This window comes from Chanodichthys erythropterus, chromosome 20 (assembly GCF_024489055.1).
Source record: "Chanodichthys erythropterus isolate Z2021 chromosome 20, ASM2448905v1, whole genome shotgun sequence".
Taxonomy (NCBI): Eukaryota; Metazoa; Chordata; class Actinopteri; order Cypriniformes; family Xenocyprididae; genus Chanodichthys; species Chanodichthys erythropterus.
The window spans coordinates 37,829,223-37,848,249 of NC_090240.1; the positions used below are offsets into that span (position 1 = coordinate 37,829,223).

The window sequence follows — 19,027 nt, forward strand, 5'->3', positions numbered from 1 at the left end:
ATATTATGATGAAGGGATACAACTACGTCACTGCCTGTTGGCATCTTTTCAACTCAGAACGTGAACGCGACTTTGTGCACTGCGTAATGTGTGTTAACATTGCACTGCGCATGTGCCCCAGATCTTCTGAGAACGAATGAGATAGTAGTCGGATTCAAGCGTTTACATGGTCATTTTTTGCTGTTGGATTGGATTAGAAAAGGAATAAACCACCCCTTTCAATCCGATCTAAATTTCATTCGGATCAAGCTCAGTCGGATCGATTAAGGTGTTTACATGAACGTCTTTCAATTTGATTGAGCAGTCAATCCGATTACAAATGGATTATTTGGGTGCAAGTAAACATAGGCAGTAAATAATGTTTATAAGTTTGGGGTATTGTGACAGCTTTCTAATATCAGTACAACTTAAAACATTATCCACATGCACACCTACCATTACTTCATACAGTTTTAAGGCCTTGAACTCTCTCTTCCCGTTTCGGCCCACAAAGTTGTACTGCCAGTTGGATGGAGGCCATGGAGGTGTCAGCAGAGATCTGAGGGTGGATGGAGCCGGCACAGATCAGAGGGTGGATGCAGCCGGTGCGCTGAAAAAAATAAAAAATAAAATAATAATAATTTTGTGTTGGTTCAGCAAAAATCCACACTGTAAAAATCTTGTACAACAAAAAAATCTTATATATATATATATATAATTTAAATTCTTAAGTACTTCTGTATCCAATAGACATTAAATGTTGAATTGGCTCAACTACAAAAGATTTGGTACAGAATAGTTTTCTCCAGAAAACAAATAATGTCAAGTTGACTTACATTTTCTTTTTTTTTTATAGTGGAGGTGATGACCTGAGGGTGGATGGAGGTGTAGGCCTGATGAGGCTCATCCTCACTGGACAAAATCACTCGCCTAGAAATCTATAATATACAAGCACAATCAATGAGTTTAAGTGTTTTAAAAACAGTTGGTTAAAAAATATATACATAAAAAATATATACATCTCTGGTATCTACACTCTAGATACCAGAGAGACCCTCACATTGATCCTTAACATCTGTTCCAACACCCCATGCTCCCTTCAGGCATGCACACATCCATTTGTATACATCTCTTATCCCCCCAAAACATGTGATTGTTCTTTTTATTAACTGACATTACATTACATTTAATATTATTTATTTCTTAATCATATATCTGTTGTCTACCTCCCTCGTTTTGACAGCTTTGAGCCAAATACACTTAACAAAACTCCCACAAAACATGTCCTTCCTGTGTCATTGGGAAATTTTTCACCATCCATTTAGTAGTAGTAATTCAAATAGCCTCACCTCTTTCTGCGCTTCCCCCTTCCCATATTCTCTGTAGAATCGGACTCGGTTCGTACATCTGTGTTCATACTCGACTAATTTTGTGCAGGCAATTTCATACGTTGCTGTGGGAGACATAGTGGCAATTAGTTTCATTCAGAGCAAATTTTACATTTCTAATGACACCCACAACCTACAAACAAAATATATATATATTAAATTAATAATTATCAGTAAGTGTATAATATTTAAAACACATTGAAATAAATGAATACATTTTTAATAGCAATAGAAGATAACTACTTCTCTTGTTAGAGAAGAGTCAAAATTGTTTGAGTGCACACCCACAAAATTGTCCGAATGCACCATGTGCAACATGGATTGGGTCTTCTGACCTTTTGATTTTGATTAATATGTGAAATATGAGAGAGTTAAGACAGTGCTTATTTTGAAGACAAAAGGAGGGGCTCTCTGCTCGTTCTCTCTGTCACTCAGTTAACATGCGCTCTATCACAAGCGCAGCAGTCATCTACATCAGTCATAGATCACAATAACTGATCAAAACCAGGCTTTGGCGGGACAAAAATTTGTTTTGTCGGCCGCTAAAAAAAATAAACGCAGGAAAACCCTGTTAACGTTTGGTGATTTACGGTAGAAATCTAAAGGCACAAGTTGACAAAATATAATGAAATAACCACCTTAATATGTAATGTTGACATTTTTTTTTTTGACATTAAAGCTTAGTTAAATGTTAAGGGAGCAAACTGGCCCAAAATCTCAAAATTGATCACTGCATAAAAAACCCGATGTTTTCACCTGCCGTGTCTCGGAAGTGCAGCAGAGTGCCTGCGCGCGCCCGCGGCCAGGGGATGCAAATCCTGGCGGGGATATGTGCCTTAATTGGCACGACACCCTGGCCGATAAAACTTTGCTGACATTCACATGGACTTTCATCAGTGTTTTTGCTTTAACTGTAAATGCAACAAGTGCAACTATTAAAATTCCACCAGCTGGTAAAAGCGGCTGAAATTTAGTCTTTTTAACAGCTTGCCAATACCTGTTCGACTGCCTTGCTAAGAAGTTTACAACCAAATAGTTCTGAACAATATATTTAAGTCAACCACTCAAAACAAGCTCAAATGCTAACGTTACTGACTTGATAACTTAAAGTCGTCTGTTCAACGCTTTAACCAAGTTTAAGCTACATCTGCTAATGCACAAACATTTGCTAAAAGCTTTCCTCGAAACTAATACTTTACAAAAAGCTTTAGGTTAACATCATGCGGTAAAATCATCCCCAAGTTTATTATACTCTTACCTGCCTTTTGTCCACACGACGACACCGATGAACTCGAGGATCCTTAACGGACAGCAGACTACTGAAAGGCGGCAAAGTTGTTGCTGGGCAGATTCCAATTCGCTCGGCGATGGGGGTTGAGCTTTCCAGATGTGCGCTGCACAGAATGCGCACTGCTTACGGTTTGAACATTTTGTGGGGAAACCGTACAAACTTTTCTTTTGAAACTCGTACAACGTTCTTAAGACAACTGTTTAGCTGCAGTCTCCAATTTGGCGCTCTAGCGATTAATAAACAGAATTATTCTTATGGAAGAACACTGCAGCCGGAGCTACGTCTATGACGAGTCACGCAGGGACTTTGCTCCTCCGCAGCGATTCCTACTTGACCGGCCTGAAATAGTCCCAATATAAACACTTATTATAAATGTATAATGATTCGGGGTAAGACAAAAACACGGTTAGGAAAATGGATTGTTAGATGAATGGATTGAAAATGAATGTTGTACATTTTCATTATAAATTTTTTGTAAATCTTAAAACACAAAAAAAATGTTACAGACAGCAGCTAATCTAATAAAATTTGTATAAAAAGTGGACCTAGCCCAGAGTCTATATTGTTAAAAATAGCATCCATGTCTGACAGTCAATTTTGAATGGAGCCCATAGCCTATCTACTGCCCATGTGGGGCCCAACAACAACAGCCCACCCTGAGCCCATGCCCAGCCGAAACCCAACTAGCCCAAGCGAGGCCCATGTGGGCCCCAACTGGATGTGTTTGCAGGGGCGCACTACATTTGTGGAGGCGCGCGCTGTATGTCACGTCACTATATATAAAAAGCAGTCATCCATACTCTGATTTGGTGAAAAGAAACATTTTTTTTCTTAAGGGGACATTTCAGTCTTGTGTCTGACATTTAATTACACGTTTTATATTGCAAATTCTGGTAATAATAACATATAAAGAATGTGTAAATGATGGTAATGAAATTACGAGCACATGACGTTGCTGCTACGTTGCCAGTAAGTCATGGAATGACCATTATATTACGAATAGAGGACGTATCTGGAACGTCCTTGGTAATCTTGTAACGTTTGGAGAACGTACTGACGATGTTGTGATATGGTAATTTGATGGTAATATTATTACGGGCATACAACGTTGTAGTTACGTTACTAGTAAGTCATGGAATTACCAATATATTACGAATAGAGGACGTATCTGGAACGTTCTGGGTAATCTTATAACGTTAGGAGAACGTACTGACGACGTTGTGAGATGGTAATCTGAAGGTAATGAAATTACTGGCATGCGACGTCGTAGTTACGTTGTCAGTTAGTAAGTCATGACATTACCAAAAAGTACGAATACATTACGTAACTGTTACGTCGTGTGTTAGCTGGGCACATGTTTGTTTACAGTATATCGCTGGTCATTTCGAACTTCGTTTTACCCATAGACTGTAAAAAAAATATGGACGTAGCGTCCGTGACGTCACCCATAGAGTTCTGAACAGCAGTTTTGAAGCGAAAATGAGGCCGCGGCCATCTTAGCTGCGCGTCACCGAACGTCACTCCCGGATAACTGAAAATGGGCAAAGAGGCGGGGAGGTGGTTTGAGCTAATGTGATTGGTTGCTGAAACCACGCCCGCCTAGCTCGACGTGACCACGTTAGCAAGCAAAGGAGCTATCTATCTAGATACGATCTAAATTATTAATAAAGATAAGTTTCAACATCAGAAAGTTCTAAAGGTTTACTGTCAATTTACGGTGTTTTTTTAAGATATAGATGCTCCAACACCAGTAATTTGTGTTGGGTGTGCAAATAACAACATGGAACATCAAATGGGACTTCATACCTTTTATAATAGAGATCGCGAGATGAATCCAATCTATGGCACTTGGGTAAAATATAAATGTCCATTGCAAAACAAAAAAAAAAACATTTCACATTTCTTCTGAATGATCTGCTCTCTGTCATCGTTCTTCAAGAAAGGATGCAATCTGAGCAGCGATCGTATCTAACAAACAAATGAGCCTGTGTCCAAAGTATATTTTTTTTCAAAATAGTGCAGCAGTTTTAGTTATAATATCCAAGCAGTGCTGTCAGAGTTGTATATCCTCCTGGTTTTGTCATTGTTGTAAATCTCGCAATCAAAACTTTCAGCCAATGCCACGATCCAACAACGTGTGTTCTGTGTCTCTTCCCCATGCGAGCACATCTACACAGACACACATCAGTCTCGAATATTATGCAGCAAGCCATATTTTATAATTGTATAAAATAATCGAGAAAAAAAGCACAAAAACGGCTGAGATGCCAAATTCAGCGGCAGCTGAGGTAACATGACGCCTCACAGACAGCAGCGCACTCTACCTGTCACTCAAGTGACCACGCCCTTAATTATGCAGAACTTTAAGGCTTAATATAATTTAAACGGATAAGTTATAAAAAAAATCACCCCCCTTAGAGTCGTCATGAAGGGCAAAAATAGCAGTTTAGACCAAAACCACAATTTGAACCAACTTGTAAACATGTTTTTTTCTGCTATAAACTTGGCCAATTTAACATAGGACTCTATGAGATTCTGCTCTCTTTTGGAGCCTGTCCCTAGCGGCCAGTCGATGAATCGCAGTTTAAGTTACTTCCGTATTGGCTTCACGAGAGAAAAGGGGAGGTTGCCGCTTGGTTTTACCCCTAAACGAAGAACGAAAAAGAACTTCGTTTGAAGTATAGCTACCGGGGCCTTAAGATCGCGTGGCAGTTTTTGAATTTAGATTAATCAAGCAGCTCTGTAGTCTCAGCACTAATATCTGACGCGCTAGGCCTTTTCAAATAATTCGACTTAGTGTTTTTCATTCAACTGGGTAGCTTTTATGCAAATTATATAAATCATAATGTGATTTTGTAGAAATTGTAATCAGGTAAACAAAGAGTACCCATTAAAATGCCTTTACAGAAAGGACCCGATCATGGAACAATAATGCACAGTACAAGCGCAGCATTGAGCTTCTTGAGTCTGCAGAAGGGGCGTTTTGATTGGTGGATAAAAAGCTCACTGCGATTGGCTAAACAGAACATCCTCCAAAACAAATATGGCTGCGTCTGAAAACTGGAAAATGCTGCCTTCCGAGGACACATTTCAAGGTAAGAAGGCATCAAGGCACGTCCGAATCCAATGTTAGCTTCACTTCCTGTCTCATAAGATACCTTCCTCAGATCGAATTTTGAAGGAAGCATAGATGTATCCTTAGCTGCCTGTGATATCCCACAATCCTGTGCTTTCCATTCTGTGACAGTTGAGCTAGAAAAATAAAGATGGCATCCGAAGGTTGTGTTTGCTGCTCAGTTTGTGTATAAATGTACGATTTTGATCAACATATTTCAATTTTGATATCATTTCTATCAAGAAATTACTACTGTAGTAATTAAATATTTTAGTTCTCACCAAAGCTCGCGCTATATTGCTGTAGATCATTAAACTGTTACACCGCCTCAGAAGTCTGTCCGAAATCAGTTTCGTGAGGTACCTTCATGCACAAACACTGCCATACAAGTCATTCTCTTATAAGATAGCGAGGCAGCAAGACAGCTACCTAGGTTTTCGGACGCAGCCTATGAATCTTTACCTGCCGGAAGGTCTCAAAAATACCGCACAAAAATCCAAAGCAGTCCACACACATGTGATGATTTGCAAAAGCAGATTCAACAATCCATAAATTTAACATCATTCATTAATGTGTGATGGAAATTAATTCAAAAACTTGATATATACATATTTGTGTAAACATTTTAAATGTATTTAGGTAAGATGTATTTGTGTGACCATGGCCGCGGGAAGTGGGGGTGCTGGGGGTGCTGCAGCACCCCCTAGTGAGGGAGATTTAAAAAAAAAAAATGTAGGCCTATTGAAATATTTTGCACAATTTATAAATTCCTTATTAATATTTTAGAAAATGATTTTGACACACGTAGGCTATTACGTATATTTTGGATTTTAATTTCATATTTTGAGGCCTAATCAACACAGGTTCGGAAGTTACGTTGTCAACGTCAGGCAGGCAGGTTTGGTCGCCGGGTAAAGAGGTTTCCCGCTCGTTCCATGCAGAATACATCCATCTTTGGCAGCAGCTGACTAGTAAATTACATAGTTTAATGACAGAAATGAGGAGAAAATATGTCACAGAAACGGATTTTGGACATTTGGACACCTGTAACCAGGGCACCCCGCCTGCATGTAGCTCAGGTAAGAGCATGGTGCTGCCGCGCTTGTAACATCAAGTGTGGGATCAGCTTTGACTAGCCAAGCAATTGTAAGTAGTACACTATAGTATTTTTGTAAGGTGGTGGGGATGGAGATGGAGATTATTATTTTGTTCGTGTGTTCTTTGCGTAATGGTTGTGGAGAACTGTTAAATAACGTTTAAATAGTCGGAGATTATTTCCTTGTGGTTGTTGTAAAAAGGTTGGAGATGGAGACAGAAAGCTTTATACTGTGCGTGTGTTCTTTGCGTAATGGATGTGGAGAACTGTTCAATAAACAATTTGCTTAAATAGTCAGAGATTATTTCCTTGTGGTGTGCGTAAAAAGATTGGAGTTAATAGATTTGCGTGTGACAAACGTGCAGTGACTCAAGCCAGCTGACCAAATCGATTGCATTGTTTTAGTGTTATTGTGAAGTTTGATTAATATTATATTTTGTTGTAATATTATTTGTTGTATCTAAATAAGTTGCATGTATGTATAGGCTATCTGAAATTGTAATGAAAGTAATTATTTCGTTTTCTTTCGATTATTAAACTATTATTTCTGATTCTGCTTCAGATTAATAGCGCATTGCGCATATCTGAGAGCTGATGTCTGTGTGTTTCAGACTCTGGCTGGCTGTGCACTGAAGTGTATATGACAATAAAGTAGTAAATCTCAATGTATTTATTTTTAAAATGTATTTTAAATAGGCCTATAGGCTCATAGGTTTTTTGTCAAAAAAAAAAAAAAAAAAAAAATTCACTGCACCCCCTGTTCAAAATTACTTCCCGCGGCCCTGCGTGTGACCATTTGGGGAAATGGCTATTTATGCTTTTACTTGTGTAATTGTGTTTTGAATTTACGAATCAGATTTTGTAAATGTGAATTGTGCTGTGCATTTATGAATTTTGTTTTGTAAATGTATTATTTTTGAGGCTGATCTGGCTCCATATACATATATTTCAAAGGACCGGCCACTTACAGTAAGTGATTTCTGAAAAACACTGTTGATATGTGAAATCCACACCTAAGCAAGCGACTTTGTTTTCCTCCTATTTACGCAGCCAGGACTATTGTACAGACACAGATCAATTTTTTCAGCACGCACATAGAACAGACATCTAGTAAATATTCATAAATTAGTTGAGGTGTTGATTTACATTTTCAGCAGCGTTTCTAAGGAATCCCTTTCCGCACTGTTGCATTAATAATGTCTCTGTTTCCCTCTCAGTATAGAACTCAGGAGTTTCACGCAGGAGATTTCAGATTTCTTGAGCTGCCCGTACAAATCAAACCAAACTGAGCGTGAGCTAAACAGGTGTGTCATTAACATCTTTATATTCACACTTAACCCTCTACCGCATAGTGTTGCCATATGGCAACAATACACTTTGTGTTAATTTCCTTGCCACTGTCTCTTTAACAGAACATTCTCGTTTTTTTGTTGGTAAGAGAAGACCTTAGTTTAGCCAATGATGTGCTTTGGTTAAGTCACATGACATGCAATTTTTTTCTCTGGCGCGATTTTCTGACAGACTGCCATCTCTTGACGGTAGTTGCTGAAAGCAAACTAAAATGTCAGTAACAAACAAGGACCTGCCCATGTCACATTAAAAAAAAAAATTGTTAACATCATCTCAGGTAAGTTATGATAACATATTCACCACTCAATTTTTTTTTATGAAATTAGTTTTTGGTAAATCGATAAAATGTCTGTGTTGCCATATGGCAACACTGCGCAATAATGGAATGGCATTATTATAATAGGTTATATAGCTAGCAAAGGCCAGCTGCAGTTGTAACAATAACAACATTAATGCTAGAGATATAATGTTGATTAGTCATATGCTAAAGACTGCCAGGGCATTTGTATTATGGATTAAATCAACATCAGAGATCTGCCATCACAGCCAGTATACTGGCCCAGACCACTGGCCTACCATGGTGTCTCAAAAAGACAGGTGCAAGTGGATGTAAGTGTATTGTTAGGGTGAAGTGCACCAAATGTGATGTGTACATGTGTCTCAGCTCTGAAAAAAAAATGCTTTTTGAAGTTTCGTACAGAAAAAAGGTGACGTTTCAAGGATTATGGGGGGTTCATGTTCATAACCTTCCTCTCATAAGATTGTGTAATGTTTAATTTTCATGAACTGCAATGTTTTTGGTTTTATGTCAATGTTTTATGATACATGATGGACAGTATTAGATTTGTTTTTTAACTGTCTACATTTGCAATTTAAATAATATTCACGAAAAACATAATGAAATTCAAAGAATATAAAGCATTATTCAGCAAAAGATAAATTCCATAAATAAAAGCACAAGATGTTGGAAAGTATGTATAAGGTGTTGTTTATATTTACTGCTAAAGCTTATAATAGCACTAATTGATTCAATACAAACAACATTTCTGAGGAAAAATATTAACTATATACACTTACACTTATTCTAAGTTATTTACACTATTGCGCGTTGTTGCCATATGGCAACATATCATAAAGTACCTTAAAATAATATTTTTTTCCAAAAATTTTTTTACAGCACTTCAAGTTAAGCCATTCTAAGAAAAGAAAAAGAGTCAAATATTTTTTTTTTTTTATAAATTTATCATAATGCGTGCGGCAGAGGGTTAAACATTTGACAAACTTTTTTACAAAATGGCTTAACATTATGCAACAGGTGTCTAAAGAATTTGCAATAAATTAATAAAGTAATTGCTGTTATAGCAAATGGATTTATCAGAAGATTGTAAAGGAGGTGGTGGATTGTGGTGAGAAACAACGGTTAAATTTGAACTTGGAATGTAATTTGTGTCTTTTTGATATAAAGTCAAAATAAACAAATTAAAATAAAGTAAATTACAATGTCATACAAGCAATATTGTCACGGTTCACTAATCCGCTGTCTCATACTGTTGTCTGTGTGTAGGTTTTGGGATGTGTCACTTGATTGTTCTGTGTGGGCGTCGCCGCTGATTGCTGATCAGCGACAGCTGTGGATCATTACACCTGCCTATATAACGCCTTGTCTTTCGTCTCATGTTTGTCAGATCGTTTGTTGTAGTCCTGGTGTTGTCCCGTTGTTTCTCGTGTTTCTTGTTCCTGGATTGGATTCTCGTCGCTGTTTCCCTGTTACCTGTCTGTCTCGTTGGATTACTCGTTCTGGATTTCATTCACGGATACTCACACGGACACACGGACTAATCATTCAGGACCATCATTCATCACGGACACTTTATCGCTCATCGAAGTCCCTGTGTTACCCCTCTCCTGCTGTCTGTGTTGCTGCTGTGTGTTTGTTGTCTACTTACCTGGCGTGAAGCTCTATTAAAGAGATATTAACTTGCATTTGTATCCAGTCTTCTTTTCCGTGACAGAACGATCTGACCTACCATGGATGCAGCAAGTTCAGCAGCTATCACGGAGTTCATCAACCACAGTATTGCTCGCATGGATCAGCAGCAGGAGAGCATCTCTTCCACCGGACGCGCTGTTCAGGCGTTGGTAACACAGGTGTCCGAGCTCTCCCAGCAGCTGCAACAACTTCGCGCTCCCACTGCGCCCGCCCCGCCGCCTGTTCCCCCATCATCACCAGAGCGGAGAGACCTGCCTGAGCCCCACCTTCCCGTCCCACAGAGCTATGCTGGTGAGCCAGATTTTTGTCGAGCGTTTCTTAACAAGTGTTCTCTTCACTTTTCTCTGCAGCCACGCACCTTCAAGAAGGAAGAATGTAAGGTAGCATTTGTTCTAACCCTCCTGACCGGTTAGGCGGCACTCTGAGGAACGGCGTTGTGGGAAAATCAAGATCAATGCTGCTCCTCGTTCCCGGCACTCTCCGCCGAGATGAGGAGGGTGTTCGACCATGCGGTGGCAGGAAAGGAGGCCGCCCGTCAACTCACCGCCCTGAAACAGGGTAACCGCACGGTCGCCGACTATACCATTCAGTTCCGCACCCTCGCGGCGGAGTGCCGGTGGAACGAGGAGGCGCAGTGGGATGTATTCCTGCATGGGCTGGCTGATCGTATCCACCGTGAAATCTACGCACTGGACCTACCTAAGACCTTCAATGGACTGGTTGAACTCGCTCTACGGGTGGACTCTCGTTTACAGAGGTTAGAGCTTTTAGAAGAATCTGGAGAGAAGCACAGCGGAGGCGGCAGTCGTTTTTCCTCCGTGGTGGATATGGTCGGTCCTGTTTCCGATCCTGAGCCCATGCAGGTAGGGAGAGCTTGGTTTTCCCGGGAGGAGAGAGAGAGGCGGAGGTCCCAGGGTCTCTGTCTGTACTGCGGGGCGTCAGGACATATCATCAGGACCTGCCCGGTAAAAGACCAAGCCCGATAGTAAACTCGAGGCTACTATCGGGCGGGATCTCCGCTGAGAAGTCCTTGCCAGCCACCCTCCTCCTGGTAAGACTGAGATGGGCAACTCATAAAATCACCTGCAACGCACTTCTGGACTCTGGGGCGGAGGGCAACTTCATGGACATTTCTTTCGCATGACAACACGGTTTACCCACATCACCTCTGACGCACTCCATATCAGTCAACGCTCTCAATGGACAGTCTCTTCCCAGTGTCTCCCATACTACTGATTTCATCACCCTCGTCACATCTGGTAATCACACTGACAAGTCCCAATTTCTGCTTATGGACTCACCTCATGCACCTGTTGTTCTTGGACATCCCTGGCTCACCAAACACAATCCCCGCATCGACTGGCAACAAGGAACCATCACTGAGTGGAGCACCCAGTGTCACAAGTCTTGTCTTTTGTCTGCTTGTCCCACGGTGTCTGTTTCTGTTTTACAGGAGGAGGCGGTGGATTTGTCTAACGTGCCCATGGAGTACATCGATCTGAAGGAAGTGTTCAGTAAGTCCCGGGCTGTTTCACTTCCTCCTCATCGTCCCTATGACTGTGCGATAGATTTAGTTCCCGGTAAGTCTCCGCCTAAAGGCAAACTTTACTCTCTGTCTGTTCCCGAGAGGGAGGCCATGGAGAAATATATTTCTGATTCTCTAGCGGCTAAGTTCATCCGCCCTTCCTCATCTCCAGCGGGGGCGGGTTCTTTTTTGTGGGGAAGAAGGACAGATCTTTGCGACCTTGTATTGATTACCGGGGGCTGAACAACATCACGGTAAAGAATACATACCCTTTGCCGTTGATGTCTTCAGCCTTCGAGAGGTTGCAAGGAGCGTCTGTTTTCACTAAATTGGACTTGAGGAACGCTTATCATTTGGTCCGCATCAGGAAGGGGGATGAGTGGAAGACCACTTTTAACACCCCCAGAGGGCACTTTGAATACTTGGTCATGCCCTTCGGGCTGTCCAACTCGCCTGCGGTCTTCCAGGCACTCGTCAATGACGTGTTGAGAGACATGGTTGACCTGTTCATATATGTCTACCTGGACGACATATTGATTTCATCGTCTCTCCAGGAGCACGTTCAACACATCAGATGAGTGCTTCAGCGGCTGCTAGAGAATGGGCTTTTTGTCAAGATGGAGAAATGCGAATTTCATGCACAGTCTGTTTCTTTTCTAGGGTACATCGTCTCGTCTGAGGGAATTCGCATGGATCCTGACAAGATTAAGGCTGTGGTGGATTGGCCAAACCCAGATTCCCGTAAGGCCCTACAGCGGTTTCTGGGTTTCGCTAATTTTTACCGCCGTTTTATTCACAATTTCAGCCAACTAGCCGCGCCTCTGACCGCCTTGACCTCCCCCAGAATGACCTTCAGGTGGTCAGATGCAGCCCACGCTGCAATTGCCAAACTGAAGAGCCGCTTCGTTTCGGCTCCTATTTTGATTGCCCCTGATCCTTCGCGTCAGTTCGTGGTGGAGGTCGATGCGTCAGAGGTAGGGGTAGGGGCAGTTCTTTCCCAGCGATCTCCCTCAGACGACAAGATGCATCCATGCGCGTATTTTTCGCATCGTTTGTCTCTCGCCGAACGCAATTACGACATTGGTAACAGAGTTATTGGCAGTCAAATTAGCGTTGGAAGAATGGCGTCACTGGTTAGAGGGATCGGGGGTTCCCTTTATTGTTTGGACTGATCTCAAGAATTTAGAATATATACGATCGGCTATAAGGCTCAACTCTAGGCAGGCTCGGTGGGCACTTTTTTTCGGACGTTTTGACTTTACTCTATCGTACCGCCCGGGCTCCAAAAACATCAAGCCCGATTCTCTTTCTCGTATTTTTGACCCTTCCAAACGCCCGTCCACTCCCGAGTGTATTCTTCCCGAGACGTTAGTGGTCTCCACTCTTACATGGGAGGTCGAATCGAAGGTCCTAGCGGCCTTAGAAGGGGTAACGCCTCCGCCCGGATGCCCACCGAACCATTTGTTTGTGCCGGAGGGGCTAAGGTCCTGCGTTATCAAGTGGGGTCATTGTTCCAACGTGGCTTGCCATCCAGGGGTTAATCGAACTAGGTTTTTAGTCAAGCAACGATTCTGGTGGCCAGCTATGGCTCGTGATATTCGCAGTTTTGTTTTGGCTTGTTCAGTTTGTGCCACTGGTAAGACTTCCAACCGACCTCCAGATGGGTTACTCCAACCTCTGTCTGTCCCTTCGAGACCCTGGCCCCATATCGCACTAGATTTTGTTACCGCCCTCCCACCCTCCCAAGGGTATACGGTTGTTTTGACCGTGGTGGACCGGTTCTCGAAGGTGACCCATTTTATACCCTTGGCCAAATTACCCTCTGCTAAGGAGACAGCGGTTGCGGTCATTTATCACATCTTCCGGTTACATGGCCTCCCGGTGGATGTGGTTTCTGACAGGGGTCCCCAATTTGTGTCCAAATTCTGGCAGGAGTTTTGTAAGTTACTGGGGGCGACGGTTAGTCTTTCCTCTGGGTTCCATCCCCAGACCAATGGTCAGACTGAGAGGGCCAACCAAGATTTAGAGCGAATGTTGTGATGTTTGGCGTCCAAGAATCCTTCCTCCTGGAGTCAACAACTCTCTATGATTGAGTATGCTCACAATTCACTGCCAGTGTCTTCTACGGGCCTTTCTCCATTTGAATGTAGTGTAGGTTACCAGCCACCTGTGTTTCCCAGTCTGGAGTCCGAGGTCGCGGTCCCCTCCGCTCAAGCCTTCGTCCAGAGGTGCCGCCACACTTGGAACAGAGCCCGCGAGACTCTGCTGCAAGTGAGGGCGCGTACCAAAGCTAAGACCGATCGCCACCGGTCGAAGCCTCCCGTATACGTCGTGGGTCAAAAAGTGTGGCTTTCTACTAAGAACATTCCGCTCCGCTCCGTTGCCAATAAGCTTGCTCCCAAATTCACTGGCCCGTTTACTGTCACTAAAATTATTAGTCCAGTGGCAGTCCGCCTCAAATTGCCTCCGGCGTACAGGAGGATTCATCCCGCCTTTCATGTGTCCAAAATTACACCTGTTTTCCGTTCTCATCTTAATCCGCCTACTCCGGTTCCTCCTCCGCCGCGACTCGTAGACGGGGAACCAACCTATTCTGTTAATCGTATTCTGGACTCTAGGCGGAGGGGACGCGGATTCCAGTACTTGGTGGACTGGGAAGGTTATGGTCCGGAGGAGAGAAGTTGGGTTCCTGCTAGGGACATTCTGGATCACTCCCTTATTGATGATTACAATCAACAGGTAAGGAGTTCTGGGAACGCCGTGAGGCGTTCCTAGGAGGGAGGGTACTGTCACGGTTCACTAATCCGCTGTCTCATACTGTTGTCTGTGTGTAGGTTTTGGGATGTGTCACTTGATTGTTCTGTGTGGGCGTCGCCGCTGATTGCTGATCAGCGGCAGCTGTGGATCATTACACCTGCCTTAATAACGCCTTGTCTTTCGTCTCATGTTTGTCAGATTGTTTGTTGTAGTCCTGGTGTTGTCCCGTTGTTTCTCGTGTTTCTTGTTCCTGGATTGGATTCTCGTCGCTGTTCCCTGTTACCTGTCTGTCTCGTTGGATTACTCGTTCTGGATTTCATTCACGGATACTCACACGGACACTCGGACTCATCATTCAGGACCATCATTCATCACGGACACTTCATCGCCCATCGAAGTCCCTGTGTTACCCGTCTCCTGCTGTCTGTGTTGCTGCTGTGTGTTTGTTGTCTACTTACCTGGCGTGAAGCTCTATTAAAGATATATTAACTTGCATTTGTATCCAGTCTTCTTTTCCGTGACAAATATACAATAAAGAATCAACTATGAACTTCTTTTACACCAAAAATGTCAGAAAGAAAAGAAAAAAAATGAAGAAAAGAAACAACTTTTCTCTCAAAATATCACAGCTGTCCCAATAAGGACCGTCAGTATCAATCAAATGGGTTATGCGTAACCATATACCCTCAATAGTTCAATGTTCTGGAAAGTACGGATCAGTTTCTTTTCTTTTCCCATTCTTTTTTGCCAATTCCCTCTAGGAAGGGAACTTAATAGTTCTTTAGATTGGGATTGTCTTGCTTTCATAAAGCAAGGCTGTTAATTGTAAGAAAGGATATTGTCCTCTTCTTTATGATGTGTCGTCCTTATTCCTCTGTAGCAGATTTGGTTGGCTCGCCATCAAATGTGAAGTTTCACAGGATGTCACAGAAGATCACAGGAGTATCACGAATCCGTAGCATCAAGAAAAAAAAATGACCCAATGGCCTTAGGTAAATAGTGATTAGTTGACATGCATGTAAGCGAGTAAATACAGGAGAAATATGGCAAAGTCTTTTCAAAGTGCCATGCTTCCTGCTGCCAACAGATGGCGCTTTGACTAACTGAATATTGCCATGTAGACGTCCTCAGGCCAGGACTATTATCAAACGTGAAGTTTGGGGCAGATTGGACATTGTATTCTTTAGTTACAACAACTTCCTGTTTTGTGGCGATAATCGCATACATTAGCACTTAGCCAAGTGTTGTATGATTTAACGTGTTTAATAACGTGTTTGGTACTTCATGGCATATACAAATGTGTTTCTGGGAGTGAATTACAGTGTAAAGCATGCCATTTCCTGTTGCCAGCAGGTGGCGCTATGACTAACTGAATATTGTCATAAAGATGTCTTCAGGCCAAGACTCTGTGTAGTTTGCGGCAGATCGGACATTGTATGCCTGAGTTACAACAACTACCTCTTTTATGGCGAAACATCAGATTTTGTCAGGCCGCCATGGAAAATTTTCAGTGAAAACTCAAGATCTTCGCAAGTTAACATCACTAAGGTCTTAAGATTAGACAGACCAAATATGATGTTGATATGATTAAAGCTCTAGGAGGAGTTTGTTAAAGTACAACGTCTGGAAATGGCAAAAACTGCAAAAATTTTGCAGAGAAAATTCAAAATATCTCACTTCCTGTTGAGTTTACAGATTTTGGACACAGAGATTTTTTTGTAGGTCTTGGGCTGTTATATGTGTCTACCGAAGGACGCTTAATTTAAATTTTGTAGGTGGCGCTATTGAACCATTTTGCCACACCTAATTCAGAAACCCATATCAGACGTAAATTTTCACTACTTCTGACGCATGTGCAAAGTTTCATTCATTTTCGAGCATGTTTAGGCACTCAAAAATGCGATTCATTTCGGAGAAGAAGAAGAATTGACCGAGCAATTATAATCTATTCATTTTTGCTCTTACACAGGCGCAGGTAACTAACAATGGCGTTGGTGAACTGCATTGAACAATAATCATCATGCGGTTCACTATGACATTTATAGCTGCTTAGATTGAAATACAAATGAAAAAGGGAACAAACATTTTAATGCAACTAAATAACAAAAAATTATTATGAAGTTTTTATACATTGTTTTTACCATTGATTATATCCAGATACTGGATGGCTTGAAATAAATTAATTTGAATACTTTTGTACACTTTTCAGAGGGCTTTTAATCTATATTTCGTAAAATTAGATCGCAAAGATCAGGTGCACGTTCAAGTTCAAACCAGTGCGCAACGTTTTGCTATGTTTTCCGGGTTGAACGAAATGTTTCCTGGAAACGGTGTGCAACGGGTTTGAGATACGTTTTCTCTTGTTTGATACCCTATCTAAATTCTATAATATACCCCTGTACCCTTCAGATATTCCACAACAGCATTCTGTGCATCTTTTACCCCTTCCCCTGTTGTTCCCAAAACACCCTTAAGGTTCCGTTTTCTTCCTGTCTGATTAATCTTTTGCTTTAATCTAATCCTCTTTTCCCTATACTTCATACAATGCAACAGAATATGTTTTGCATTTTCTGTGATTTTTACATTCCATACATTCATCTGATTTACCTTTACCTAACAAAAACAATGTTTTATTTAACCCTGTGTGGTCAAACCTCAGTCTGGTTAAAACTGACTCCTCCCTTCTACTCCTTCCATTCACACCCATTGCATTGATAAATTTCTGTATACTGTAATATTTCCTTCCACTATTATCCATGTCCCATTTGTCCTGCCATTTCTTCATCATTTATTTTTTAATTATCGCCTTAGCTTCTCCTTTACCAAAGGGAATATTTATAAATCACTCGTCCTGGTTGATTTCTTTGCTATTTTGTCTGCTCTCTCAGAATGTCAGATCTATCTGAAGCCTCCACAATCTAAATAAACTTTGATGGATTTCTAGCATTAAATCTTCTCTATTCGATTTCATATTTTAAATACTGTAAAGGGCTGCTACAGAGTCAACACAACATACCACTCTATCTGGTTTTACATCCTCCACCCACTGCAACCCTGCAATAATCACCATAATCTCTGCCGTATACAATGACAGCTGAGCAGGTAATCTTTTCTGAATACTTGCATTCAATGTTGGTATGTATATTCCTATGCCTACCCCATTTTCTTCATCTTTGGATCCATCTGTATACATATCTAAATAACAGTAAAATTTGCTTTTTATGTATTGACTTGCCATGTGTCCTTTCTCACTCTCATCCCATTTATCCTTTAGTTCCATTATATTTAAATCTACCTCAGTTTTTGGAAACAACCAAATAGGGATATTACTAATAGGAGTAGGAGTGTTAAAACAAATAATGTCTAATCTACACTGCTCAAAAAATTAAAGGAACACTTTTAATCAGAGAATAGCATCAAGTCAGTAAAACTCCTGGGATATTGATCTGGTCAGTTAAGTAGTAGAGGGGGTTGTTAATCAGTTTCAGCTGCTTTGGTGTTAATGAAATTAACAACAGGTGCACTAGATGGGCAACAATGAGACAACCCCCAAAACAGGAATGGTTTTACAGGTAGAGGCCACTGACATTTTTTTCCCCTACTTATTTTTTCTGACTGTTTTTCACTAAGGATAGGGTCAGTGTCACTACTGGTAGCATGAGGCGATACCTGGACCCTACAGAGGTTGCACAGGCAGTCCAACGTCCAGGCAGGTTTGCTGTGTCTCCCGGCACAGTTACTCTAGGAGAACTGGACAGGCCGTAGAAGGTCCTCTAACACATCAGCAGGACCGGTATCTGCTCCTTTGTGCAAGGAGGAACAGAATGAGCACTACCAGAGCCCTACAAAATGACCTCAAGCAGGCCATTGGTATGAATGTCTCTGACCAAACAATCAGAAACAGACTTCATGAGGGTGGCCTGAGAGCCCGACATCCTCTAGTGGGCCCTGTGCTCACTGCCCGGCACCGCAGAGCTCAACTGGCATTTGCCATTAAACACCAGAATTGGCATGTCCGCCACTGGTGCCCTATGCTTTTCACAGATGAGAGCAGGTTCACCCTGAGCACATGTGACAGACGTGAAAGGGCCTGGAGAAGCCGTGGAGAACATTATGCTGCCTGTATCATCGTTCAGCATGACCGGTTTAGTGGTGGGTCAGTGATGGTCTGGGGAGGCATATCCATGGAGGGATGCACAGACCTCTACAGGCTACACAATGGCACCCTGACTGCCATTAGGTATCGGGATGAAATCCTTGGACCCATTGTCAGAGGCTACTCTGGTGCAGTGGGTCCTGGGTTCCTCCTGGTGCACGACAATGCCCGGCCTTATGTGGCGAGAGCATGCAGGCAGTTCCTGGAGGATTAAGGAATTGATACCATTGAATGGCCCCCACGCTCGCCTGACCTGAATCCAATACAACACTTCTGGGACATTATGTTTCGGTCCATCCGATGCTGCCAGGTTGCACCTCAGACTGTCAAGGAGGTCATTGATGCACTGGTCCACATCTGGGAGGAAATACCCCAGGACA

General features: G+C 42.0%; 1 protein-coding gene across 1 annotated transcript in view; it reads left to right on the plus strand.

Moving 5' to 3' along the window:
• The window catches only part of LOC137009353 (alpha-2,8-sialyltransferase 8F-like), a 54,888-nt gene that overhangs the window by 18,534 nt on the left and 17,327 nt on the right, over positions 1–19,027 (plus strand). The window contains exon 3 of the mRNA XM_067371499.1: positions 8,087–8,173. Coding sequence (XP_067227600.1) covers positions 8,087–8,173 — 87 coding nt within the window. The remainder of the gene's footprint in view (positions 1–8,086; positions 8,174–19,027) is intronic.